Source organism: Leucoraja erinacea, chromosome 16, assembly GCF_028641065.1.
Source record: "Leucoraja erinacea ecotype New England chromosome 16, Leri_hhj_1, whole genome shotgun sequence".
Taxonomy (NCBI): domain Eukaryota; kingdom Metazoa; phylum Chordata; class Chondrichthyes; order Rajiformes; family Rajidae; genus Leucoraja; species Leucoraja erinaceus.
Genome location: NC_073392.1, coordinates 38299953 through 38315148, shown reverse-complemented (window position 1 = coordinate 38315148; position 15196 = coordinate 38299953). Strand labels below are relative to the sequence as shown.

The following is a 15196-nucleotide window of genomic DNA, read 5'->3' as shown; positions in this document are numbered from 1 at the left end:
TGCTACTTGCCAGTTCTTCCTCTAACAGTTCTCCTATCCCTGAAGGGATGGCAAATTTAGTCACAAGTGTCAGCAGATCCTTATTAGACTTGAGTTGAAGCATATCATCCACTTGTTGTGGGAATTCGAGTTCACTGTCAACTACCCCACAGTCAGAGTCTCCACGAATAATCCTCAAAACACCTCTCCTCAGAATGGGAGATATCATAATGCAACCCTGAACCAGGTATTGCTGCCGCAGACATCTGACTGGAACTACCTGTCTTGGTTGCCAGTGTGTGAAACACATTCCCTTCGACCAGCCTCTCAATCAGGTTTTCCAGTATTGAGAGCCTTACAGATGATATCCTCAGTGGATGTTGAGGCAGTACCTTCCTGCCCAATATTGTCCTTTTGGACATTTTGCCATTTTGGCTTTGGCCTTCCCTGAACTTGGGTCGCCAAACTGCTCCTTTACGGAGCTTTTTCTTTTATTATTATTTATTTACTTACTTTTTACATCACGAACCTGCAAGTCAGGTAATAATGCTACATGCCAGTTCGGTCTTTACTGGTTTACCTATCCCCGAGAGGATGGCAAATTATGTTCCAGCGTGCTGGCAGCTCTTTTTAGCCGTGAGCTGAAAGAATTTTGCATGTTGAGGGAATCCTCAAAATCCCTGCATCTGAGCAGGGGATATCCTCAAATCTATCAATGAAATGCACCTGCCTCACTCTTGTGGGCAGCCTGATAACCTCAATCATAGATGTTGAGGCAGTGCTTCCCATGCCAATATGATCCATTTGGACAGCCATTTTCGAGATGGTCTACCTTGAACCAGGGTAGACAAGCTGCTCCTTCTGGAAGCTTTCACAGAGGTTGCTGTGCAGGCCACCCAGCCAGCGTCTCTGAGCCCGGGTTGCCAACCTGCTCTTTTTCAGAGCCAGCGGAGGATACTAGCCAGACTGTGCTGCCAGTGTCTACCGAACCCGAGTCGACAAGCTGCTCCATTTCGGAGCTTTTGCGGAGGTTAGTATACAGATCTTACCTGCCAGTGTCTCCGAGCCCGGGTCGACCTCCTTATCGAAGCTTCAGCGCAGTTCCTTTTGCAGGCCGTGCCTATTCACATCTTCGGCCCCACGCTTGCCAAACTGCTCCCATTCGGAGCTTTAACGGTGGTAGCTGTACAGGCCGTGCCTGTCATTCTCTCCGAGCCCGCTGCATCTTTTTCGGCCCGTTCCTGAAAAAAAACCCACCTTACCTGACAGCATTGTCGAATGCGTCACGAGTCTTCGAAATAAAATCCTTTTTGAACTTTGTTTTACTGGTGCATAAATGTCAGGGAAGGGTAATGCACATTGACACCCATTTTAATGGGCAGCGCCCTTACATCGCTATTGTTGTTACACTTGTCCATCCATATACTTTTTAACTTTTCAAGAGCATTAGGAAATTCTGCTGGAATACAGGGGATACTTTCTACAAACCTTTCTTTCATGCAGAAACGCAGATACAGTGAGAGAATTTGGACCAACAGGAACTGAATGCATTTTGAAACACACATTCTGGGAGCTCCTTACAGTGTGTTTCTGATAAAACAGGCTGAAATGTTGCAATTTGCTTTATTTTGCATAGCCTGGAAGTTCAAGGAAAACTACGTCCTGAGCAGGTAAATCAGCAATCAGGGGAGGCAGCACCAGTTGAGGAAAAATGCTTAGAGGCAAGGAAGATCCCCAGGAAGTTGGGCATTGGAGATGTCTTCATTCTCCCTGGCTGGCAAACGACTAGTAACTTCTCACTCCATCACTTTCCTTCAATTACAACATTAGTTCGGCACTTAACAGGCAGCCATTTTATGGCAAATATTTTCTGACATTCAATTCGAAGCGGTGAGAGAGCAATAGATCAAGTTGTAAATGTAATAAAGCTGTTGATATTGATTCGATTTGCAATAATTTGATGAATTATCACACCCAACTAATCAACTCTGAACTGCTTTCTTTTGCTATTTTTCCGACAAGGTGCTGCCATGGTACTTTTGACAGAGCAGCTGTTACTCAGGAGATCCTTTGAGTTGCACATAGATGGTGATTTACTGGAGATTGAGCTTCTGGCTGCAGACTGCTGTACATAAGCTGCTTTAGGGGCTGCTTGACCCAGCTGGATTGCTTGCATGACAAGTATTTTGGTTGTGTGGGTGGTTGGAAAGCAGATGTGAAGATATCCGAAGGGAAATTCATATTACGACCCAATCCAAAAGGGCTGGAGATCAACGCTTCTTCCATATTAAGTAGCTTTCTCAGTATTCAACAGGGAAATTTATTGTATTGAAATGCAGCATTTTTTATTATTCCTTCTGCTTTGTGTTACTGCATGCCACCATGCCATTTGTTGGCAACAATAATTAAAGATTATGCACCTTCAGGATGAAATACTATTGTGAAAAATGTTGCTAGATGAAATACTGTCATGGGAAATGTTACGTAAAATGTTATTTCGATGTGAAATCTAACACTGTGCCCCAAACTGTATCTAAACACGTCCAGATTTTCTTGCAGCAAAAACAAAGAATCAAAGCAAAGTCAAAATCATCCCTCAAAAAATTCCACCTAAGAAAAAGAAAGTCAAAGAGAAACCAGCCCCAACTTTGATCAACCTGGACATTAAATCTCTCCTTGCCGGTGAGTAGATGGCAGGTGACAGAAGTAATTCTGAAAGGTTGGGAACAAAGAAAAGATTCAGCAGTTATCAGAGAGAGTACAGCGGAGATTTACTAGAATGTTGCCTGGGTTTCAGCAACTAAGTTACAGAGAAAGGTTGAACAAGTTAGGGCTTTATTCTTTGGAGCGCAGAAGGTTAAGGGGGGACTTGATAGAGGTTTTTAAAATGATGAGAGGGATAGACAGAGTTGACGTGGAAAAGCTTTTCCCACTGAGAGTAGGGAAGATTCAAACAAGGGGTCATGACTTGAGAATTAAGGGACTGAAGTTTAGGGGTAACATGAGGGGAAACTTCTTTACTCAGAGAGTGGTAGCTGTGTGGAATGAGCTTCCAGTGAATGTGGTGGAGGCAGGTTCGTTTTTATCATTTAAAAATAAATTGGATAGTTATATGGATGGGAAGGGAATGGAGGTCTGAGCGCAGGTATATGGGACTAGGGGAGATTATGTGTTCGGCACGGACTAGAAGGGTCGAGATGGCCTGTTTCCGTGCTGTAATTGTTATATGGTTATATATGGTTATATATGGTTATATGGTTATATCCATATCATTATATCATATCATATCTAGATATTAAAACTGTGTGTGTGTGTGTGTGTGTGTGTGTGTGTGTGTGTGTGTGTGTGTGTGTGTGTGTGTGTGTGTGTGTGTGTAAGATTCCATTTTCAGATTAGATTTTTGGCCTTTGATCCCTTGGTCCGCCATTTCGGTAGAGATTTCACTTTTACATTCTCAAATCCACCCCTCATTAAATTTCGTCGAGTTTATGTAAACATTTTTTAAATAAATTCCTTCTCCGCCCCCCCACCCCCCAATTTTTTTTTCTAAATGGTAAAACAAACCCAGTTCTCACCCATAGAATGTTGGTGAACGTTCCATCGTGTGATGTCACAATGCCATCCCTCACAGATGTCCAATCGGAATGGATCTCATTTACATATGCCTTTGCACCAGCCCCAACCCCAGCCACCCCTTCTCCCACCCCCGCAGCCTGTGTCGAAGCATGTGATCACGTGTGTGGGAATAGAGAAAGAGGATTGGGGGTGATAGGGAATGGGAAATAGATGGACTGCCCCTATCCCCTCCCCCTCCCACTCTCCCTTCCCACTCTTTCCCTCTCTCCCCCACCCCTCTCCCCCTACTTCCACACTCTTCTCACACCCTCCCTCCCCTGCCCCATCCCCCTCCCCCATCTCTCCCCCACACCTCTCTCCAACCCCATCCCTCTCTCCTCCCCCTCCCCCACCCCTTTCTCCTCCCCCTCTCCATCTCCCTCTCCTCCCCCCACTCCCTCTCCTCCCCCCTCCTCCGCCCACCCCCCCCCCTCTCCCCCCACCCCCCTTCCCTCTTCCCTCACCCCCTTCCCTCTCCCCCACCCCCTTCCCTCTCTACCCCCCTTCCCCCCCCCCCCCCCCCCCCCTCCACACTCTTCCCCTCTCTATCCAACCCCATCTACCCCCTCCCTTCCCTCCCTCCCCCGTCCCCCACACCTCTCTCCCCCTCCCCTCAATCCTCCCCTCCCCCACCCCTCTCTCCTCCCCCTCTCCATCTCCCCCTCTCCTCATGCACTCCCTCTCCTCCCCGCCTCCTCCCACACCCTTCCCCCTCTTCCTCCCCACCCCTCCCCCCACCCATCCCCCTTCCCCCACTCACCCTCCCCCCCCTTCCCCCCCCTCCCCCTTCGCCCCCCCCTCCCCCTCCCCTCCCTCCCCCCCCCCCCCCCCCCCCTCTCTCCCCCCCACCCCTCTCTCCCCTTCCCCCACCCCTCTCCCTCCCTCTCTGACCCTCTCTCTCCCCTCACCCCCTTCCCCTACCCCTCTCCCTTCCCATCAAGAGGATTGGGGATGATACGGAATCCCAATTCCACCACTCCCCCCCCCCTTCTTCTCTCCCTCCCCACTCTTTCCCCTATCTCCCCCCCCCACCCCTCTCCCACAAAAATTTTCAAATCCACAACTCTTCCCTCTCCCTCCACACTCTTGATGTCCAATCCCTCCCCACAGATGTCCCCTGGATCTCATTTACATGCCCCCAGCCCCCCTACACCCCCCCCCACCCTGTGTCGAAGCTTGTGACCTCGTGTGTTGGGTATAGAGAAAGAGGATTGGGGGTGATACCCCTGGGGAATCGATGGACTACCCCCCCCCCCCTTCCCCCCCTCCCCCACCTCCCATCTATCCTCCCACCCCCCTCCCCTCTCCATCTCCTCTCTCCCCCCCTCTCTCTCCCCCCTCGCTTCCCTCTCCCTCCCAATCTCTCCCACTCTCCGCTCTCCCCCCGTCCCTCCCACACTCTTCCCCTCTCTCCCCCTACCCCCTCTCCCCTCCCTCCACACTCTCTCCCCCCTCTCCCCCTCCTCCCTCCCCTCCACCCTCCCCTCTCCCTCTCTCCTCCTCCCCCCCCCTCTCTCACCCCCTCCCCCACCCCTCCTCCTCCCTTTCCTCCCTCTCTCCCCTCCCTCTCCCTCCATAGGTCCCTTGCAGTCAGAAACAGGTGAGTTGATCATGGGGAACAAGGATATGGCGGACCAATTGAATAACTACTTTGATTCCGTCTTCACTAAGGACGACATAAATTATTTGCCGGAAATAGCAGGGGACCGCGGGTCACAGGAGTTGGAGGAATTGATAGAAATCAAGGTTAGCCGGGAAGTGGTGTTGGGTCAACTGAATGGCTTAAAGGCCAATAAATCCCCAGGGCCAGATAGGCTGCATCCCAGAGTACCTAAGGAAGTAGCACCAGAAATAGTGGATACATTAGTAATAATCTTTCAAAACTCTTTAGATTCTGGAGTAGTTCCTGAGGATTGGCGGGTAGCAAACGTAACCCCACTTTTTAAGAAGGGAGAGAGAGAGAAAACGGGGAAGTACATACCAGTTAGTCTAACATCGGTAGTGGGAAACTGCTAGAGTCAGTTATTAAAGATGGGATAGCAGCACATTTGGAAAGTGGTGAAATCATTGGACAAAGTCAGCATGGATTTACGAAAGTAAATCATGTCTGACGAATCTTATAGAATTTTTTCGAGGATGTAACTAGTAGCGTGGATAGGGAGAACCAGTGGATGTGGTGTATCTGGACTTCCAGAAGGCTTTCGACAAGGTCCCACATAAGAGATTAGTATACAAACTTACAAAATTCTTAAGGGGTTGGACAGGCTAGATGCAGGAAGATTGTTCCCGATGTTGGAGAAGTCCAGGACAAGGGGTCACAGCTTAAGGATAAGGGGGAAATCCTTTAAAACCCAAGATGAGAAGAACTTTTTTTCACACAGAGAGTGGTGAATCTCTGGAACTCTCTGCCACAGAGGTTAGTTGAGGCCAGTTCATTGGCTATATTTAAGAGGGAGTTAGATGTGGCCCTTGTGGCTAAGGGGATCAGGGGGTATGGAGAGAAGGTAGGTACGGGATACTGAGTTGGATGATCAGCCATGATCATATTGAATGGCGGTGCAGGCTCGAAGGGCCGAATGGCCTACTCCTGCACCTAATTTCTATGTTTCTAGGTTTCTCTCTCCTCACCCCTCTCCCTCCTCCCCTCCCACCCCCAACCCCCACCCCTCTCTCGCCCCTCTCTCCCCCCCACCTCTCCCCGTACCCCCTCTCTGCCTCTTCCACCACTCCCCCCTACCACTCTGCCCCTCTTCCCCACTCTTACCCTCCCTCCCTCCCTCCCTCACAACTCGTCCCCCTCTCCCCCTACCCCTCTCCCCCTCCCTCCCCCCTCTTCCCCCCCCCATTCCCCCCCTCCCTCCACACTCTTACCCCTCTCTCCCCTTCTCCTCTCGTCTCCCCTCCTCCTTCCCCCCCTCCTCCCCCCCCCGCCCTCTCTCCCCCCCCCTCCCTTTGCTCTCACCCCCCTCCCCTCCTCCCCTTCCCCCCGCTCTCTCCCCCTCTCCATCTCCCTCTCTCCTCACCCCTCTCCTCACCTCTCTCTCATCCTTCCTCTCTCCTCACCCCCCCCCCCCCCCCCCCCCCCCCCCCCCCCCCCCCCCCCCCCCCCCCCCCCCCCCCCCCCCCCCCCCCCCCCCCCCCCCCCCCCCCCCCCCCCCCCCTCTCCCTCCCCCCCCCTCTCCCCCCGGCCCCCCCCCCCCCCCCCCCCCGCCCCCCCCGCATGTTTGGTCTGCACTTAGTGTGAGTGTGTGCATGCCTTTTATCCCCCCCCCCCCCCCCCCCCCCCCGCCCCATTTCGCGCATTGGGTCTGCACTTAGTCTAGTATCTATTAAAACTGTGGTGTTGTGTGTCTGGAGCTTCTCCCCTCCTTTCCGTAGAGCTGCCGACAGCTTTCGCACAATGAGTCTCGCGGACGCTTCATTTGCAGAACATTCTGCACGGTTTAATTTCGCTGTGTGCTCTGTCCTCTCCCCCCATCGCTCTCTCCCTCTCCCCCATCTCTCTCTCTCTCTCCCTCCTCCCTCTCTCTCTTCCCCCTCTCCCTCTCTTCCTCCCCCCCTCTCTCTCCCCCCCTCCCTCTCTCTCTCCCCCTTCCCTCTCCCCCACCACCCCTGCCCCCCCCCCTCCCTCCCCCTAAACCCCCTTGCTCCTCCTGGGGCTCCCTCCCTTCCCCTATCTCCTTCCCTCCACCCCCCTCTCCCTACAACCCACTTCCCTCCACTGCATCCCCTCCCCACCCTCCTCTTACCACCCCCTCCCTTCCCCCCCCACCTCTCCCCTTCCCTTCCCCCTTCCCCCTCCCCCCCCCCTCCCCTTTCTCCCTCCCCCCAAACTCCTGACTCTCTCACCCCTCCTTTCCCCTCCTTCCCCACCTCCCTCCCTCACCCCCCCCTCTCCTCCGTCCTCCTCCACCCCCCCCTCCATCTTTGTCTCTTGCCCCTCTGTCTCTGCCCCCTTTCTCTCTTGTCTCTCCCCATTCTCTCTCTGTCCTCACTCTCTACTCTCCCCTCTCCCACTCTAGACGCGCCTGTGAGTTGGGGGCTATGTGTCAGTGGATAGGGCAGTTATGGGGTAAAAGGAGAAAATTAATAATATTAATATATCAAGGGGGGTAGTTAGTGTGTGTGACGCCGCATGCCGTCCCCCCCAGCCCCCACCACCACACGTTGGGGGAACAGACCCCAATACTTTTAAAACTCTGTGTGTTGGTGTGTGTTTCATTTTGACCGTGAAAGGTATCTCCTCGAAAACCAGACGCAAAAATGCGGAGATTTTTACATATTGCGGTGGGTATTTAGCTTATGATTTCAGAAATCCACTCTAAATTCGTTCAATTATTCCCCAAGATTTTGATTAAAGTTGTTCACAAACCTCACTTTAAAAAAAATAATCGCCGCTTGACAGCTGCTGACGTCACAATGCCCATATGCCCACCCCCCATCCTCGGCCGTTAACCTCTACTTCCTGGCCTCCCCCCCCCCCCCCCCCCCCCGCTGTGGATTAATGCAGCTGCTGTCCAACTTGCGCATACGCCTTTCCTTCCACGAGGTATGTTCTCCCACCCACCCCCCCTCCTCCGTTCTTCAAAAGGCGCAGAAAGATCGAAACATTCTACAGCCCAGCTCCGCTATAGGATCTTGGTGTTCTGCAGATCTCCTGGGCGCAAAAATGCGGCGCCTCATGCGTTGAACCTTCTCCTCACCAAAGGTCCTAGAGGAGCTCCTCTATAATCTTTGCTCCTCACTGTCAGCGCAGCTCGTGAAGTCCCCCCCCCCCCCCCCCCCCCCACGCTCATTCCAGCTGTGGGTTTCCAGAGAGTCAGAGGCCGCTTCTGTCTCCGCATTTCGCAGCCCACCTCCACCCCTCTCCGGCCTCCCTCTCTCCCCTCTCCTCTCTACCCATCACAGGGGACGACCTCCTCTCCGGGGAGGCCCAATCGTCTGTCCCCCCCCCTGGCCCGGCTCTGTCACGCTGGTGGGTGCGCTTCCCTTAGCGGAAGCCACGATCGGCTGGTCCCCCCGGTCCTCAGGGCGGGCCCCCGGGAGTTGCCGCCCCGCCTCTCCTCTCTCTCTCTCTCCCTCTCTCTCTCTCCCTCTCTCCCCTCTCTCTCTCTCTCCCCTCTCTCTCTCTCTCTCTCTCTCTCTCTCCCTCTCTCTCTCTCTCTCCCCCTCTCTCTCTCTCTCTCTCCTCTCCCTCTCTCTCTCTCTCTCTCTCTCTCCCTCCTCTCTCTCTCTCTCTCTCTCCCTCTCTCTCTCTCTCTCTCTCCTCTCCTCTCTCTCTCTCTCTCTCCCCCTCCCCCCCCCTCTCTCTCTCCCCCCCCCTCCTCTCCCCCCCCTCCTCCCCCCTCCCCCCCCTCCCTCCCCTAAACCCCCTTCCCTCATTCCCCTCCTAAGCCCCTCCCCTTCCCACCCTCCCCTCTACCCCCTCCTCTACCCTCCATCCCCATCTCCCCTGACCCCTTCACTCCACCCCCTCCCCCCCCCCTCCTCCCCCTCCCTTCCCCCCCCCTAAAATTGTTGACCAATCTGACCTTTTTTTTAAATCTGACCGCTGCCCAGCTGCTGACATTACAATAATAGTGAATTTTTTACATCTTCTGGTAGATATTTTCCTTATGATTTCAAAAATCCAACCCTCTATACATTTGGTCAATTATTTCCCAAGATATTTACTAAAATTTATAACCTCACAATGCCTCCTGCCTCCTGCCCCCCCCAGCCTGCTAGGTTGCTGATTCCATTGTTCGTCATTTAATTTAATTTAATTATTTCTCACTTAACATCACTAATTCTTAACATTCTCTCTCTCCCACCTCCCTCTCTCTCCCTCCTTCCTTCCTTCCTCTTCCTCTTATTTGTTTGTGTGCACACATCGTCTCGAAAAAACGACACGCTAACTGTAACATTTTCACATATTCCGATAGAGATTTATCTCCTGGAGTCTGAAATCGCCTTACCTGAAAATGTCGTCCTTTATTTCTCGAGTTATTTATGAAAATGTTCACAAATCCGTTAAAGCTTAGAAAATAAACCGGCTGCTGCGAGTGACGTCACCCCCCACCTCTCCCTCCTCCCCGCTCCCATTATTCCAAAGTTGGGCCGTCAACTGAAGACCAAAGATCATAGCTGAAGACTGCGGTGGCCCAACCCGCGCTCCTTTGGTTGATGCACACATGCCCGCTCGTACCTCGGCTCGGCTCGGATCCGGACCTCAGCCCGCCCCGTGCCTCCCCCCCTCTCTCTCTATTCCTCCCCTTTCTCCCCCCCCTCTCTATCACCCCCCTCTCTCCCCCCTCCTCCTCTCCCCCCCCTCCTCTGTTCCCCCCCTTCCTCGCCCCCTACATTCTCGCCCCTACTCTCTCCCACCCCTCTTCCCCCCCCCCCCCCCTCCCCCCTCCCCCCCTCTACCCCCCCCCCTCCCATCCCTTGCCCTCCCCCTCCCCCTCCCCCCTCTCCCCACTCCTCTCTCTCTCCCCCTCCCCTTCCCCCTCCCCCCTCCCTCCCCTCCCCCCTCACCCTCAAACCCTCCTCTCCCCATCCCCACCCCCCCTCTCTCTCCCCCTCTCTCCCCCTCCCCTTCCCCCCCTCTCCCCCCCCCTCCCCTCCCCCCCCCTCTCCCCCCCCCCCCTCCCCTCTCCCCCCCCCCCCCCTCCTCCCCCTCACCTCTCTCCCTCCCCCTCCCCTCCCCCCTCCCCCTACTCCCATCTCTCTCCCCCTCTCCCCCATCTCTCTCCCCCCTCCCCCTCCCCTCTCCCCCTACTCCCCTCTCTCTCCCCCTACTCCCCGCTCTCTCCCCTCTCTGCCCATCTCTCCCCTCCTCTCCCTCTCCCCCTCTCCCCCCCTCCACCTCCCCTCCTCCCCCATTCTCTCCCCCCCTCTCCCCCTCTCGCTCCCCATCTCTCTCCCCCCTTCTCTCCCCTTCTCTCTCCCCCTCCCCCCCCCTCTCTCCCACCCCTCCTCTCTCCCCCCCCCCCCCCCCCTAATTAGAAATTACCAATGGTAGTATTCCGTTGGAGGTGATGAAAATGTGGGAGGATTATCTGTTGATGATTTTCGCCACCTCCAACAGGATCCCACCACTGGCTTCACCTTCCCATCTCCTCCCCCTTTGGCTGCCCACAGAGACCGCTCCCTCTGTAACTCCTCAGTATCCCGTACCTGCCTTCTCTCCATACCCCCTGATCCCTTTAGCCACAAGGGCCACATCTAACTCCCTCTTAAATATAGCCAATGAACTGGCCTCAACTACCTTCTGTGGCAGAGAGTTCCAGAGATTCACCACTCTCTGTGTGTGAAAAATGTTTTTCTCATCTTGGTCCTAAAAGATTTCCCCTCTATCCTTAATCTGTGACCCCTTGTCCAGGACTTCCCCAACATCGGGAACAATCTGCCTGCATCTAGCCTGTCGAACCCCTTAAGAATTTTGTAAGTTTCTATAAGATCCCCCCTCAATCTCCTAAATTCTAGCGGGTACAAGCCGAGTCTATCCAGTCTTTCCTTATATAAAAGTCCTGACATCCCAGGAATCAGCCTGGTGAACCTTCTCTGCACTCCCTCTATGGCAATAATGTCCTTCCTCACATTTGGAGACCAAAACTGTACGCAATACTCCAGGTGTGGTCTCACCAAGACCCTGTACAACTGCAGTAGAACCTCCCTGCTCCTATACTCAAATCCTTTCGCTATGAAAGCTAACATACCATTCGCATTCTTCACTGCCTGCTGCACCTGCATGCCTACTTTCAATAGGTACACAAAATCAGACTGAAGAAGGGTTTCGGCCCGAAACGTTGCCTATTTCCTTCGCTCCACAGATGCTGCTGCACCCGCTGAGTTTCTCCAGCAATTTTGTGTACCTACGATTTTCCAGCATCTGCAGTTCCTTCTTGAACACTTTGCCTACTTTCAATGACTGGTGTACCATGACACCCAGGTCTCGTTGCATCTCCCCTTTTCCTAATCGGCCACCATTTAGATAATAGTCTACTTTCCTGTTTATGCCACCAAAGTGGATAACCTCACATTTTTCCACATTATACTGCATCTGTCATGCATTTGCCCACTCACCCAACCTATCCAAGTTACCTTGCAGCCTCCTAGCATCTTCCTCACAGCTAACACTGCCCCCCAGCTTCATGTCATCCGCAAACTTGGAGATGTTGTATTCAATTCCCTTGTCCAAATCATTAATATATATTGTAAATAGCTGGGGTCCCAGCACTGAGCCTGGCGGTACCCCACTAGTCACTGCCTGCCATTCTGAAAAGGACCCGTTTACTCCTACTCTTTGCTTCCTGTTTGCTAGCCAGTTCTCTATCCACATCAATACTGAACCCCCAATACCGTGTGCTTTAAGTTTGTATACTAATCTCTTATGTGGGACCTTGTCGAAAGCCTTCTGAAAGTCCTGATATAACACATCCACTGGTTCTCCCTTATCCACTCTACTAGTTACATCCTCAAACAATTCTATAAGACTCGTCAGACATGATTTACCTTTCGTAAATCCATGCTGACTGTCCAATGATTTCACCACTTTCCAAATGCACTGCTATCCCATCGTTAATAACTGACTCTAGCAGTTTCCCCACTATGTTAGACTAACTGACCATGTTAGACTAACCATGTTAGACTAACTGGTCTGTAATTGCCCGTTTTCTCTCTCCCTCCCTTTTTAAAAAGTGGGGTTTCATTAGCTACCCTCCAATCCTCAGGAACTACTCCAGAATCTAAAGAGTTTTGAAAAATTATCACTAATGCATCCACTATTTCTGGAGCTACTTCCTTAAGTACTCTGGGATGCAGCCTATCTGGCCCTGGGGATTTATCGGCCTTTAATCCATTCAATTTACCCAACACCACTTCCCGGCTAACCTGGATTTCACTCAGTTGCTCCATCTCATTTGACCCGCGGTCCCCTGCTATTTCCGGCAGATTATTTATGTCTTCCTTAGTGAAGACGGAACCAAAGTAGTTATTCAATTGGTCCACCATGTCCTTGTTCCCAAGGATCAATTCACCTGTTTCTGACTGCAAGGGACCCTCATTTGTTTTAACTAATCTCTTTCTCTTCACATATTTATACAAACTTTTGCAGTCAGTTTTTATGTTCCCTGCCAGTTTTTTTTCATAATCTATTTTCCCTTTCCTAATTAATCCCTTTGTCCTCCTCTGCTGGTCTCTGAATTTCTCCCAGTCCTCTGGTAGGCTGCTTTTTCTGGCTAATTTGTACGCTTCATCTTTTGCTTTGATACTATCCATGATTTCCCTTGTTATCCTTGGATGCACTACCTTCCCTGATTTTTTCTTTTGCCAAACTGGGATGAACAATTGTTGTAGTTCATCCATGCAATCTCTAAATGCCTTCCATTGCATATCCACCATCAACCCTTTAAAAATTAATTGCCAGTCAATCTTGGCCAATTCACGTCTCATGCCCTTAAAGTTACCTTTCTTTAAACTCAGAACCATTGTTTCTGAATTAACAATGTCCACTCTCCATCCTAATGAAGAACTCAACCATATTATGGTCACTCTTGCCCAAGGGGCCACGCACAACAAGACTGCTAACTAACCCTTCCTCATTACTCAATACCCAGTCTAGAATAGCCTGCTCTCTCGTTGGTTCCTCTACATGTTGGTTTAGAAAACTATCCCGCATACATTCCAAGAAATCCTCTTCCTCGGCACCCCTGCCAATTTGATTCACCCAATCTATACTTGCTGCTGTACTTTCGCCAAGTACAGCAGCACCGAGAGCATTTCACACCTGATGACCAATTTTTTTCCGGTTATGGAGAGGGAGCGTTGCCTCCACAGCTCCAGCTTCTTCCCCACCTTGGCTATCCACTCCAGCCAGTTCTTGTTACTCGCCTCATCCCCCCCGAACCGGATCCCCAGCACCTTCAAGAAGTCAGGCTTGATGGTGATGGGGACGGAAGATCGGTCAGGCCAGTTGCCAAAGAGCATGGCCACGCTCTTCCTGCGGTTCACCCTGGCTCCCGTGGCCGACTCAAACTGGTCGCAGATGCTGATCAATCTGCAGACCGACCCTGGATCCGAGCAGAAGACAGCGACATCGTCTATGTACAGGGAGGTTTTCACCTGAGTACCCCCACTGCCTAGCAATGTCACTCCTCTTATGCTCACATCCTTCCTGATGGACTCTGCAAATGGTTCAAGACAGGAGAGAGAGGGCAACCCTGCCTGACTCCAGACCTTACAGGGAAACTGTCTGATTCCCACCCATTGATTTGGACTGCACTACAGATATCGGTGTAGAGCAGTTGGATCCAATTGCGGATTCCCTCCCCAAAACCCATTTTGGAGAGCACGTCCCTCATGTACATGTGCGATATCCTGTCGAAGGCCTTCTCCTGGTCCAAGCTGACTAGGCAGGCATCTACCCGTCTGTCCTGCACGTAGGCGATGGTATCACTCAGCAGCGCTAGGCTGTCTGAGATTTTCCTGCCAGGTACAGCACAGGTTTGGTCCGGGTGGATCACCTGTCCCAGAGCAGACTTGACCCGGTTGGCGATGGCCTTAGACAGGATCTTGTAATCTACATTCAACAATGTGATGGGTCTCCAATTCTTTATATCCTTCATCTCCCCCTTCTGCTTGTAAATTAGGGTGATGCTGCCCTTCCTCATGGAGTCTGACATGCTACCAGCTAGAAGCATGTCATTGTACACTTCCAGCAAGTCCGGGCCCACCCAGTCCCACAGAGCCGAATACAACTCGGCCGGTAAGCCATCGCTTCTGGGAGTTTTACTCGAGTCAAAGGAACGGATGGAGCCAGTCAGCTCCTCTAGGGTCAGTGGTTGGTCCAGACTCTCCCACTCAGTTCGCAATAACCAACGTTATCTCCCGGTGGCTCAGCACTTCAATTCCTCCTCCCATTCCAAATCTGACCTTTCTGTCCTGGGCCTTCTCCTTGGCCAGAGTGAGTCCCACCACAAATTGGAGGAGCAGCACCTCATATTTTGCTTGGGTAGTTTATACCCCAGCGGTATAAACATTGACTTCTCCAATTTCAGGTAGTCCTTGCTTTCTCCCTCTTTCCCCTTCCCTTCCCAGCTCTCCCACAGCCCACTGTCTCTGCCTCTTCCTTCCTTCTTCACACCCCCCCCCCCCCCCCCCCCCCATCAGTGTGAAGAAGGGTCTTAACCTGAAATGTCAACTATTCCTTCGCTCCATAGATGCTGCCTCACCTGCTGAGTTTCTCCAGCATTTTTCTCGACCTTCGATTTTTCCAGCATCTGCAGTTCCTTCTTAAACACCTGTGATGCCACTTTCGGAGAACTATGTATTTGTATTCCAAGATCCCTCTGCACTTCAACACTCCCCATAGTTCTATCATACACTGTGAAATGCACTGCATTCATTTGAAATCAGAAACATTACATTGGAATCAGGACATATCTAAATAGGTCCCAGTATGTACTTCACTGTTACAGAATCTAATTGACAGAAGCTAATAAATGTATCCAGCAATCTGAACTGTAGACAGTGAAATTGTTCCCCGGCTAATACTAATCAGTTACAAATTTACCAATTCATTACTTTACAATATCTATAGTTATTTTTTCATGGGTGGATT

General features: G+C 51.9%; 1 protein-coding gene across 1 annotated transcript in view; it reads left to right on the top strand.

Moving 5' to 3' along the window:
- Positions 1 to 15196, top strand: part of cfap92 (cilia and flagella associated protein 92 (putative)) — a 142225-nt gene that overhangs the window by 61027 nt on the left and 66002 nt on the right. The window contains exon 8 of the mRNA XM_055648201.1: positions 2539 to 2661. Coding sequence (XP_055504176.1) covers positions 2539 to 2661 — 123 coding nt within the window. The remainder of the gene's footprint in view (positions 1 to 2538; positions 2662 to 15196) is intronic.